The 12,734-nt window shown below is 39.8% G+C and overlaps 1 protein-coding gene across 8 annotated transcripts in view; it reads right to left on the minus strand.

Annotated features, from left to right (window-relative positions):
• Positions 1-12,734, minus strand: part of RTN4IP1 (reticulon 4 interacting protein 1) — a 56,600-nt gene that overhangs the window by 37,503 nt on the left and 6,363 nt on the right. For 6 of the 8 annotated variants that reach the window (XM_035296425.3, XM_078369893.1, XM_035296424.3 and 3 more), the window contains exons 2-4: positions 9,088-9,239; positions 8,198-8,266; positions 6,475-6,599 (exon numbers count right to left, since the gene is read on the minus strand). In XM_035296425.3, the coding sequence (XP_035152316.2) occupies positions 6,475-6,599; positions 8,198-8,266; positions 9,088-9,213 (320 nt within the window). In that variant the 5' untranslated portion in view covers positions 9,214-9,239. The remainder of the gene's footprint in view (positions 1-6,474; positions 6,600-8,197; positions 8,267-9,087; positions 9,240-12,734) is intronic. The other 2 variants (XM_078369891.1, XM_035296423.3) reach the window with 1 other exon arrangement.

The following is a 12,734-nucleotide window of genomic DNA, read 5'->3' on the forward strand; positions in this document are numbered from 1 at the left end:
TCCTACCTCTAAGTCAACTCACCTAAGCAACATGGCATTTACTTAAGGCTGTGTACCACTGCGCCCAGCACAGGATCATGTGAGTAGTGAAGGAGAAATAAAGTTAAACAAGGTTTGAAATGTACAAAGCCAGAAGCTAGTCTGTGGAATATTCCTCCAATTAAAAGAATGTAAGAATAACAAGACGTCACTATATAGAAGAGGTTAACAACAAACTAGTTAATGAGGATAGTCGATTAAAATATGATAGTATTTTAGGCTTATTCACGGCACAAGAAAACATAAAATGCCTTGAAATCTGTAAGCCAAAAATAAAATTCTAAGGCCCCCAAACCATGTGAATGGACTCCTCTTCCTGGCCAAGGACATTCAGAGTTGCCTGAAAATCTAGTTCTGACTATGATGGAAGAGGGGTTTGCAGGCCTCATTATACCCCAGCAGCATTTTAACATCAAAACAGACCTTACATCAGATAGGAAATGTTTACAGCCTATTCTCTACTTGGAGGCTTCATCTGCATGACAACACCTAGGTCTCTACAACCCCTTACTTTATTTTTTTTGGAGACAGTCTCACTAGCTGTGTAGCCGGTAGGAGTGCAGTGGCATGATCGCGGCTCACTGCAACCTCCGCCTCCTGGGTTCAAGTGATTCTCCTGTCTCAGACTCCCAAGCAGCTGAGATTACAGGCACGCACTATCATGCCTGGCTAATTTTTTGTATTTTTAGTAGAGATAGGTTTTCACCATGTTGGCCAGGCTGGTCTTCAACTCCTGACCTCAGGGGATCTGCCTGGCTCAAAGGCCTCCCAAAGTGCTGGTCTTACAGGCTTTTGCCACTGCGCCCAGCCCAACCCCTTATCTTAACCCCAACATTCCTTTCTACTGATAATAAATCTTTCAACCGTCAATCAGAAAATTTTTAAATCTACCTATGACCTAGAAGCCCGCCCCTCTTCAAGAAGTCTCACCCTTCAAGATCAAACCAGTGTAAATCTTACATGTATTGATGAATGTATTGTCTTCCTAAAAATGTATAAAAGCAAGTTGCACCCTGACCACCTTGGGTGCCTACCATGGGGACCTCCTGAGGCGGTGTCACAGGTGTGTCTTTAACCTTGACAAAATAAACTTTCTAAATTGGCTGAGACCAGTCTATTTTGGGTTCACAAATCCTGTAGCTTATACATAAAAGGAACGCGGAAGACGTTCCAAATCTGACAACAATCTCACATTTTACATGACACAATAATGAGTTGTGCAGTGGAAGGTGAGAGAGCAGGGTTTATGAACAATGTCAGGCTTTGGCTTAGGGTAAACCAGAATTAACTGACATTAGGATTACAGAGGAAGAGTTGGGGTGGTAGTGGGTAAGTCTTGTTTTGCTCAAGTTGAGTTTGAGATAGAAAGAGAACATCTAACTGGAACTCAGTGAGAGGCTAGAGTTAGAAATACAGATGTGCAAGTTACCAAACTATAAACAGAAGCTGAGAGTAGATGAGATAACGCTGGGAAACAGAAAGGAAGGATAGAGTGGAAGCTGGGAAAACAGTACATTTAAAGTGCTGAAGGAAGAAGTGGGGGCTTCTAGAAATAACAAGAAATGGTCAAAAAACAAAAAAGAAAACTTAAGAGTCTTAATGTCCCTGAAACCATACAAAAAGTGAGTATTTAGGAAGTGGTCATCAATGCCAGATACTTCAAAGAGGTCAAATAAGAACTGAAAAATGTCCTTGGGCTTGGCAACTTAAGTCAGCTCTGACCCCAGTGAGGGCAGCTGCAATTGAAAGGCAAGGCTAGAAGCCGGATTACAGTGCATGGAAATGACTTCTAAACCTCACAAGATAGTTAACCCAGTCACTTAGAAAGCCATTGTATAAAACACTAACTGCCAGGAGTGAGGTTTCTGCTATTCCTTTAAGTGCCCGCCACACCCACTCCACCAGCCCCCCACCAACCCCCCACCACCTCCTGCAGGACTCCCTGGAAAACAGACCCCAAAGCAAAGGAAAATTCATTTCCATCACACTGACCAAGCCAGAGCCTCCAATCTCACTATCCTATCCTCCTCAACCCCATACTTAGTTTATGCAAGAAAACAGCAAGGGTTTCTTTGTACTTCCCCTTGCCCCCCTAACAATACAACCCAGACAGGCGCAAATGAAAACCCAAAGTCCAAAGGGGTAGTGGGGGTGGGGAGTGGGGAGAAACAGGTGGCGTTGGGTGAAGAACAGGCCTCAGAATGCATTTGAAAGAAGAAAGCTGTCATTTTAATATAAGCATATTGGTAGGGAGTAAACCCAATATTTTTAAGTTGGGGGTCTGGCTAATTCTTTAATTCTATAACAGAATTAATCAGACACCTGATTTACACTTACATGACAAAATTTTACTGACATAAAGACTAATCTCAAAAAAAAAGTAAAGAAGTATTCCTAAATTCACTTCATTGAGTTGCAAATATACACAATTTAAAAGTGAAATTTATTTTGTGGAGAAGGAATAGTTCAATTCCTAACCCCCACCCCCGCCGCTTTTTTTCTGGGACAGAGTCTCACTCTGTCACCCAGGCTGGAGTACAGTGGTGCGATCTCAGCTCACTGCAACCTCCACCTCCTGGGTTCAAGAGATCCTCCTGCCAAAGCCTCCTGAATAGCTGGGACTACAGGCGCATGCCACCACACCCAGCTTCCTAACACCTTTTAATACTTCTGTCAAACAGAGTGAAGTACAACTTTCTCAGCAAGACATGATTTTCAGGCAGAGAATGAAATACTCAAGTGCACCCATGACACTACCAATAAATAAAACCATCAAATCTTACCATATTTTAAAAAATCAGATTGTAATAACTTTTTAAAAAATTTCTACTTGAGAGCCCTAAGTTATCTATGTGTTCCCACTGAATAAATCATGAAGAAACTACAGGCAGGTTGATAAAAAGGAAGTAATTTTCACTTGACATTTTCTAATGATATCGACGTGTGGACAAAGTGACAGTATTATATAACATCAAGAAGAACTAGCTCCTTGGTTCACTGATACTCAGCTGCTGCAGAAAAGTAACTACAGAACTAAGGGAAAAAAAGGTAAACATCATCGAACCTTTAGAAAGATTTGTCCTAATTTCAAATAAGCTGTTTACTATAAAGAAATCCTAAAAATCTTCCAAGGTGCTGATAGTTGTTTTTCTTGTTAGTTTGAGTTTTTTTAAAAAATTAACTGATTAGAAAAAAGAGGTTATTCGTCTTTGATAACTAACACTGACCTGCTTTGTGCAGACTAAAGCATGCCTTAATGCCAGTAGCTTATAGAAAAAGAACAGTTATTGCTTAGCATATTGAAGCCAAAATATGCTCCATCAATCACAATGAATAGCTAAATTGAAAATCCACTTTGGACACTGAAACTTCTGAGTTTAAGTACAATAAAATCTCCTTACAGAATTTCTTCACTGAAAGTATTTTTACAGTATTTTAAGGTGCTCACATCTCGCATGTGATTCTCACAAATAGGCAGTTCAAAGAGGTACGCCATTATTATAACCCATGTGTAGTAATTTCAGTAAACTGAAATTTCTGAGAGCAGCAAGTGCTATGGCCTGAATGTTTATAATTTTTGTGTTCCACCAAAATTCATATGCTGAAATCATAACCCCCAGGCTGATGGTATTAGAAGGTGGGGTGATTAGGTCACGAAAGCAGAACCCTCATGAATGGGATTCGTGCTCTTATAAGAGAGGCCCCAGAGATATCCTCACCTCTTCCAGAATACGAGAATGCACTGTCTAAGAACCAAAAAGTTGGTCTTTACCAGACACAAAATCCGACATCATCTTGATCTCAGGCTTCCCAGCCTCCATAACTCTAAGAAACACATTTCTATTTTTTTTTTGTTTTTGTTTTTGTTTTTTTTGGAGATGGAGTCTCGCTCTGTAGCCCAAGCTGGAAGTGCAATCTCTGCTTACTGCAACCTCCACCTCCTGGATCCTGGTTCAAGCATTTCTCCTGCCTCAGCCTCCCGAATAGCTGGGATTACAGGCATGCGCCACCACGCCCAGCTAACGTTTGTATTTTTAGTAGAGACGGGGGTTTCACCACGTTGGCTGGGCTGGTCTTGAACTCCTGACCTCATGATCTACCCGCCTTGGCCTCCCAAAGTGCTGGGATTACAGGCGTGAGCCACTGACACAGCCACATTTCTGTTGTTTTTAAGCCACCAGTTTATGCTATTTTGTCATAATAGCCTGAACAGACTAACAGCAACATCTCACTGTGCTCACTGAGTCACTCAGGACAAACGTGTCCTACAGGTCACAACATGTGAATGCAGCAGAAGTCCGTGATATGAGTTATTGAGACTCTTTGCAATGGGTTTCACTCTAGATTGGTTAACATGTGGCTAAATCAATACAGACCCAACTCAATATAACATATAATCACCAAATAAGGTCTAAAACTTTCCATTTCTCAAAGCTCTCCTCAAAGCCTACACTGTCCTTTACTCATTAACTCAGAGGAAACCACAAAGAGACCATAAATAAATAGCATGTGGTCACCTGGTTAGTTAATGGCAGAACAGGACCCAGGGCTCCAATTTCCCACTTGCAAGCCATTGTTGCTTAAACAGAAGATAACAGAGTACCAAAGAATTACCCACAAAGCCAACAATAAACTGAGGACTCACACCAATGTCTCTGAGAAGAGACAGACCTTTGTCTCTAAATCTTTACTTTTTTTCTTATCTTCTAAATTGTTTTTCACAGTATATTAAAAGTATGTCGAGAGAGTTCTAAACCAGTAAAAGAAATGAGAGATCTCTAACCATAGTGCACATATAGTCATGCAGGCATATAAAGCCTAACGTTTTTAAGGGAAAAAACAAAACAATAAAACATCAATGCTGTTGCAGAGTCTACAATAACAACACTGGTCTAAAAATCGTCAATAAGATTTTTGCAAGGTTATTAACTAAGGGAAACTATTAGAAAAATCTGTGTGGTCAAAACCAATCTCATTTATACAAAGTGTTGACCAAAACGACAATTTCAAGAAAGATAAGCTACAATAGCTTAAAAAGTAAGCAGGATTGACCTTTAGAATATTTACCTTGAATTCTAAGATAAGGGTAGCACCTCATTAGATGAATAGCTTTCACAAGCTTTCAAAAATACAGCTATTAAACTTGCATTAAATTTAATGTTCTATCACCCAACACGTTGAATGTAAAGTGCAATGTTTCATGACAATAGAACAGAATGACACAAACTTCAGTTACGCTACCAGCATAATCCTTAGCAATAAAAAAAAAAACTAGGTTATTTTAATTTATTATAGTTTGACCTCCAGCTTTTTCTTTCCTTACAATCATTAAATGGTTCTTAGTATCATCAGTTTTCTCTATGATGGCAACTTTCTAAAATACAAAGAACACCATAATCTCCTTGCTAACAATAGTAACCACCATTTGAGTGCCTCCCATGTGCCATAAACTGTGTCACCAGTTTAACGTATATTACCTCATTTCACCTTCAAAACAAAACTCATAAAAAAGTGAATGAGCAGGTCACCCAGCTGGAAAGCAACAGAGTCTAGATACAAACTCAAGTACATCTGAGACATTTCTGGTCACCATGTTGCTACTAACCCAAATGAGCACTCGCCCAAGGCACTGGGAATCAGAACTGATCGAGAACTTAAGAATATTCAATAGTTTTGTAGTCTCTTTATAGACATATGCAAGTGTGAGAATAACTCCTGGGAAAGGTAGGGAAGAAACATCTTCACCTGACATCATTCTTTAGAAACTCTATAGGATATATATATATATATTTTTGGAGACCTTGTCTTGCTCTGTTGCCCAGGCTGGAGTGAAGTGGCGCAATTTCAGCTCACTGTAACCTCCACACACCCCTCCCACCCAGATTCAAGAGATTCTCCTGCCTCAGGCTCCCAAGTAGCTGGCACTACAGGCTCGTGCCACCACGCCCAGCTAATTTTTTGTATTTTTAGTAAAGACAGCGTTTTCACCATGTTGCCCAGGCTGGTCTCGAACTCCTGAGCTCAAGCAATCCGCCCGCCTTGGCCTCCCAAAGTGCTAAGATTACAGGTGTGAGTCACTGTGCCTGGCCAATTCTTAACCTTTCTAGGAATTTGATTAAAAGATATGGATCTTCTTCCCAGAGAATCACATATAAAATTTTGCATTATTTTAGAAGGTTCAGACTCCTAAAGTCAATTCCATCCACACATCTCAGTGAAAAAAATTCCCAATTGATTGGGCTGAGAATCTACAGACTAAAACTAAGAAAGCACAAACTGACACAAAAAAAGTTCTTTGGAAATTGTTTTCAAATATTAGCATAGCTCTGTTCGTGTAAATAATCCTAAATTTCGAAGCTCTGACAGATCTACTGCAAGGAACTTACAGAAGGAAAGAAAAGAGGCTTAGATGCTGCCACTGATTGATACACTTACCGTTTTCCTGTGCAATTCTTGTCATTCAGGCCACCAACTTTGTTTATGGCTGACCAGGCTGTGAGAGCCACATATGGCAAAGAGGCAGCTTGAGTATGAGTGAGTGATTTGGGTTTGTGAGAAACCTATGTTTGAAGACAACAGTCAAAAACAAGCAATGACTTGCAAACCTATGAACACAATTAAGCACATTTACCTTCACAGGAATCCAGCTGACCCTTGAACAACAGGGTTTTGAATTGCTCAAGTTCACTTATACATGGATTTCCTGCCTCTGCTACCTCTGAGACCAGCAAAACCAACCCCTGTTCTCCCTACTCCTTCTCTTTTTAGTCAACATGAAGACAACAAGAATGAAAATCTTTATGATGATCCACTTAATGAATAGTAAGTATACTTTTATGATTTTCTTAATAACACTTTTTTTCTAGCTTGAAGACTACAGTATACAATACACATAACATATAAAATATGTGTTAGTTGACTTTTTTTTTTTTGAGATGGAGTCTTGCTCTGTCACCCAGGCTGGAGTGCAGTGTGGTGCAATCTCAGCTTACTGCAACCTCCACCTCCCATGTTCAAGTGATTCTCCTGCCTCAGCCTCCTGAGTAGCTGGGATTACAGGCGTGTGCCACCACGTCCGGCTAATTTTTGTATTTTTTGTAGAGACAGGGTTTCACCATATTTGGCCAGGCTGGTCTCAAACTCCTGACCATGTGATCCACCTGCCTCAGCCTCACAAAGTGCTGGGATTGTAGGCGTGAGCCACCGCGCCCGGCCTTAGTTGACTTTTTGTTATTGGTAAGGCTTCCGGGCAACAGTAGGCTATTAGCAGTTAAGTTTAGGGGGAGTCAAAAGATGTAGATGGATTTTTTACAGCACAGGGGTAGGTGCACCAACTCCTGCATTGTTCAGGGGTCAACTGTATTTTCTTAGATAAATCTATAAAATTATTTCAGTTCAGTGTTTGATGCACACCCCACTCCAAGGTTATCCCTATAAATATTGTATAGAATAGCTCTACCTGCCTCACAGAGGTTCAGTAATGTTACGTAAGCTATATTATTAGCTATAACTACTTCATTGTTTATAAAAAGACCACATCAATATTCCCATTAGTCCCGAAATAAACCCAAATAAACCATGAACTCTCAAAAACACATCCTAATTAGTTTTTGAGATCAGCTGTTTCCTTTACTCTCATTTTCTGGAAAAGAAATCTTTCTAGGTTTTCTCTAATCTCAGTAACACCCTTTTTCCCCTTCCTGCCCTCCCTTCTGTAGCCAATTTCCTCAATGTTAACTTCTCTCTATTCAATTTGTCAGGTCTCCTGACCATATTTGATTAGACTCCTGTTTTTCAAGTTATTCAAAACTGCTGGATATTTCCATGCCTCCACTGATGACTAATCCATCCTCTCCACTGCCTATATCTGCTTTTAACTATTTATCTAGCGTAAAACCAAGAAACAAACACAGCGGGGTTCCAGGTCTTGTTCCAAATCCATGCTCCATGAGAGAAAAATAACTACGTTAGCAGGCAGTGTTACTGAGTGGCACAAAATAGTTTTTTAATCTCTCCACAATTCCTATATTCTATCTTATCTCTTTAGAAACTGTCCATCAAACATAAACTAGATCTGAAAAACAACCAATTTATTTCAGAGATATTGTCAGTCTTTGTTTAAACTTTCTAATGCATGTCAGCAGGGTTGGTAAGTTACCTCATTCCCACTGACTACCACAAACTCTGAAAGAGTGCCTTGTTTCCAAGGAGGAACTGCAGCCCAGACCTGAAACACACACATACACACACAGAGACAATTTCATTAGAAACACAGGTATCTTCTGACCAAAGCTAAGCATGAAGGTGTTCCCTAATATATATCCTGTGCTGTGAAAAACCCAGAAGTCAGCACTACGCCAGGCAGGGGTATCATTTTCATGATATAAATTTATTACTTAGTATGATTCTGGATTTATTAAGTTAAACCACACTGGAAGCAGATGCCAGCATATCCTGCTGCATTTACTGACTACTTTTGAGTGTCAGTAAGACCACAGTCTCTGGGGCTTGAATCCTAGCTCCATCACTTATTAGCTATGAGACCTCTTTATAGCTTGGCTTCCTCATCTGTAAACTAGGCCTAACTTTATCTACCTCAGAGGGACTAAATGAGTTATTTTATAAAAAGCAACCAGAATAGTGTTAGCTATGATTATGAACTCACTATAATTTCTTGGTGTAAAAGTTGAAAGGCACAAGTTACAGATTATACCAAACTTTAACTATTTTAAAGCCATCCCATCCATAAGGTAGAAATAGTCACTTAAAGGCTCTTTCAAGGAAAAAAATAGCCTCAATCTTATATATTTCAAAGTCTTGCATTTCTTAAGTATTAAATTTAAAAAACAAAAACTTTAGTACAGTCAGGATATTTTGGAATTGTTTGTGAAAAAATGTAACAACAGTACCAAACCAAACGGTTTTAGTCAAAGCTCCATACATTTGTTGAAAAAAAGAAAACAGTTCATCAGCATAGAATATACTTCCAAAACAAACAGAATGAAATTTGCACAATTAGGAAAGGAACAGTGGCATTTCCTAACTCACCTCATCTCCAGGCTTGAAGTACTTCACATCAAGGCCACATTCCATCACCACGCCAGAGACATCCCGACCCAGAGTCAGGGGAAATTCTTCTCCTCTGGCTCTAATGTGTAAAGGATCACGCTTCATATTTAAAGCTGCAGCTCCATAACCACCTATAAAATACAATTTATATTTTCTCCAAATAAGAATGAAATGCTTTTAAAACTACTACAAGGTTATAGGGCAGTACAGTTTTAAGTCTTCAAGATGTAGATTATACATCATTCTATTACAAATACACATGCAAATGCATGTTCACTGCAACACTATTCATAACAGCAAACTCATGGAATCAACCTAACTGCCCATCAATGATAGACTGGATAAAAAAACTGTGGTACATACACACCACAGAATACTATGCAGCCATAAAAAGGAATGAGATCATGTCCTTTGCAGGGACATGGACAGAGCTGGAGGCCATTATCCTTAGCAAACTAACACAGGAGCAGAAAACCAAATGCTCCATGTTTTCACTTAAAATTGGGAGCTAAATGATGAGAACACCTGGACACTTACAAAGGAACACACACTGGAGCTTTACAGAGGGTGGAGGGTGAAAGAGGAAGAGGATCCAGAAAAATAACTAATGGGTATAAGGCTTAATACCTGGGAGATGAAATAATCTGTATAATAAACCCCCATGACACAAGCTTACTTATATAACAAATCTGCACTTATACCCCCGAACTTAAAAGTTTTTTTTAAAAGTAACCTTATACATTTTTGCCACTATATGGGAAAGCATAAAAAGATGGATGTAGTTCTTTTTTTAAAAAAATTTACTAGCTGGGCAGGGTGGCTTATGCCTGTAATCCCAGCACTTTGAGAGGCCAAGGTGGGCGGATCACCTAAGGTCAGGAGTTCGAGACTAGCCTGACCAAATTAAGAAAGACCGTCTCTACTAAAAATACAAAATTAGCCAAGCATGGTGGCACATTCCAGCTCCTCAGGAAGCTGAAGCAGAAGAATCGCTTGAATCCGGAGGAGGAGGTTGCAGTGAGCCAAGATGGCGCCACTGCACTCTGCCCTGGATAATAAGAGCAAAACACCATCTCAAAATAAATAAACAAATAGGTAAATTTGGAAAGTGATAATCACTTATTAAACTAAAGCCACTATTGCTCAAAACATTTTTGAAATTCAAATTTCAAAATTGTCGAATTGTAGTGAAATTGTAACTTTTACTATCTTTTGCTTTGTTCTTTGAAGATGATGTCTTTATTAACGTATTCATTCATGAATTTTCTAAACAACAAAGGTATCTGAAACCAGGTCTGGTGAAGATAAATATTTAAGCTGCTTTAAGTTAATAAATAAATAAGATAAGAATATCAAGTATTGGAGGGTGACAATAATTTATGAAAATGATCCCCATCTCCTTAAAAATATTTCTAGAATAACATCTTTGGAAAAAATTGGAATAAATTCCTGAGGGGATAAAAAGCCACCTGGTTGCATCTGTTCTGATGTGTAAAATCAAGTTGTTTTATTATACATATCTTTTTATTTATTTTTTTTAGAGATGGAGTCTCACTCTGTCGCCCAGGCTAGAGTGCAGTGATGTGATCCTGGCTTACTGCAACCACCACCTCCTGGGTTCAAGCCATTCTCATGCCTCAGCCTCTGGAGTAGCTGGGATTACAGGTATGCGCCACCACATCCAGCCAATTTTTGTAGAGATAGGGTTTTGTCATGTTGGCTCAGCTGGTCTCGAACTCCTGGGTTCAAGCAATCTGCCCACCTTGGCCTCCCTAAGTGCTGGGATTACAGGCGTGAGCCATCACACCTCGCCCATATCTTTTTAAGACTATTTACAGGTCAGGTGCGGTGGCTCACACCTGTAATCCTAGGACTTGGAGAGGTCAAGGTGGGAGGATTGCTTGAGTTCAGGAGTTCAAGACCAGCCTGGGCAACATAGTGAGACCTCATCTCTACTAAAAATTTAAAAAATTAGCCAGGCAGAGTGGTACATGTCTGTAGTCTCAGCTACTCAGGAGACTGAGGCAGGAGGATCACTTGAGCCCAGGAGTTTGAGACTACAGTGAGCCATGATCACACCACTGCACTCCAGGCTGGGTGACAAAGGGGAAAAAAAAAAAAAGAAGAAAAAGAAGATGTACATAAATATCTGTCTCAAAAAAAAAAAGAAGAAAAAGAAGATGTACATAAATATCAGCTAAATAAAACTTAAAGTATTCTTTTGATTATAATTTTTGGGTTCAAATAAATTTGTTACTCTATAATAATCCAGAATAGTTTATTACATGGCTTCCACATATAACGTGATTTTTCTCAAAAAATAAAAAAGTATCTGTTATTCTCTCTTCTGCCTGATATTTCTGAGAACATGTCTGCCAAGTGAGGCTCTCCATAATAGGCACCCTGCCCACCTCTCCAGTGTCATGTACTACTCCCTGCCCCATACAATGTGTGCTCCAGTCACTAACTCACTCTGTACGTCTCTCTATGACTCCACAACCACTCATGTGGGCAATCCATTAGATTTCAGGGATGAGAAGCAAGCAGCAGAAGAGCCTAAGGAGTCCGTTTAAAGGCATTCAATGCTGCTGACAGGGGAGACAGGTTTTCAAATAAGGTCCAAAGCTGCTAAGAGGCTTTAAAACAAATAAACCTGGATCTAACAACATACAGACCTTTGCTAACCTGGCCAAGAGCAGCTGCTTGTGGTGTGCTTTTGAAAGAATGGGAAGTAAGGGACTAGAGACCATGAGACGACTGAACTCTCTTTAAAATAGTTTTGTTGTAAAGGAAGCAGAGAAATGGAGCAGTAGCTAGAAGTGGTAACTGGGATGGACAGAAGACTTTTGAGTGGCTTTTTTTCTTAAGGAAGGAGATAAAATAGCAAGTCTATATGCTAATGGAGATGATCCAGTAGAAAAGACTGATGATGCAGAAGATACCTGCTGGAATGATATCCCAGAGTAGGTGAGAGGGGATGGAATTAGAAACACAAGCCAAAGGCTGGCCTTACGTGAAAGCAGTGACAGCTAATCCATACAGCAGGAAGGAAGGTAAAAGATTCGGAGAGAGACGCTGACAGGTGGGTAACTTGCATGAGTTGTGTTTCTAATGAAAAATCAAGATACATGGGATAAAGTGTTTGCAGGGTGGGAAAGTCCTAGAAAATCTAAGCTGATGGCCATTATACCAACATTATACATTTGCCATCTGGCCAATTAGGATTACATTGTCAGAGAAAAAAAAAACTTCCCTGTAATATTCACAAGTCACGTGCTTCACTTTTCCTGTCTTACATTCCTTTTCCACTGCTAAAAGATAATTAAACTATTTACTGAAACCTCTATGTGGTTTGAACATCAGAAGTGGACACTTAGCTATGTCAAACTTTAGCTGCTATTTAAGAGCTGCAAAAAGGTTTCAGTCCTCTTTGAGGTACAGAGCCTGCGGCTCAAAGTTGTTTTTAGTTTTCTTGGTCTCCTGATATGCTAATATATCAACCGAGTAGCCCTGGTTCACTGTTACTAACAAGCCCGGAATCCAGAATGTCGTTAGCTAGCAGTTAGTAACTGAGGACATGCTTGGTGACACAGATGACTGAATGGGGCCCTTAAGAGCTCCATCAC

Source organism: Callithrix jacchus, chromosome 4, assembly GCF_049354715.1.
Source record: "Callithrix jacchus isolate 240 chromosome 4, calJac240_pri, whole genome shotgun sequence".
NCBI classification, from domain to species: Eukaryota; Metazoa; Chordata; class Mammalia; order Primates; family Cebidae; genus Callithrix; species Callithrix jacchus.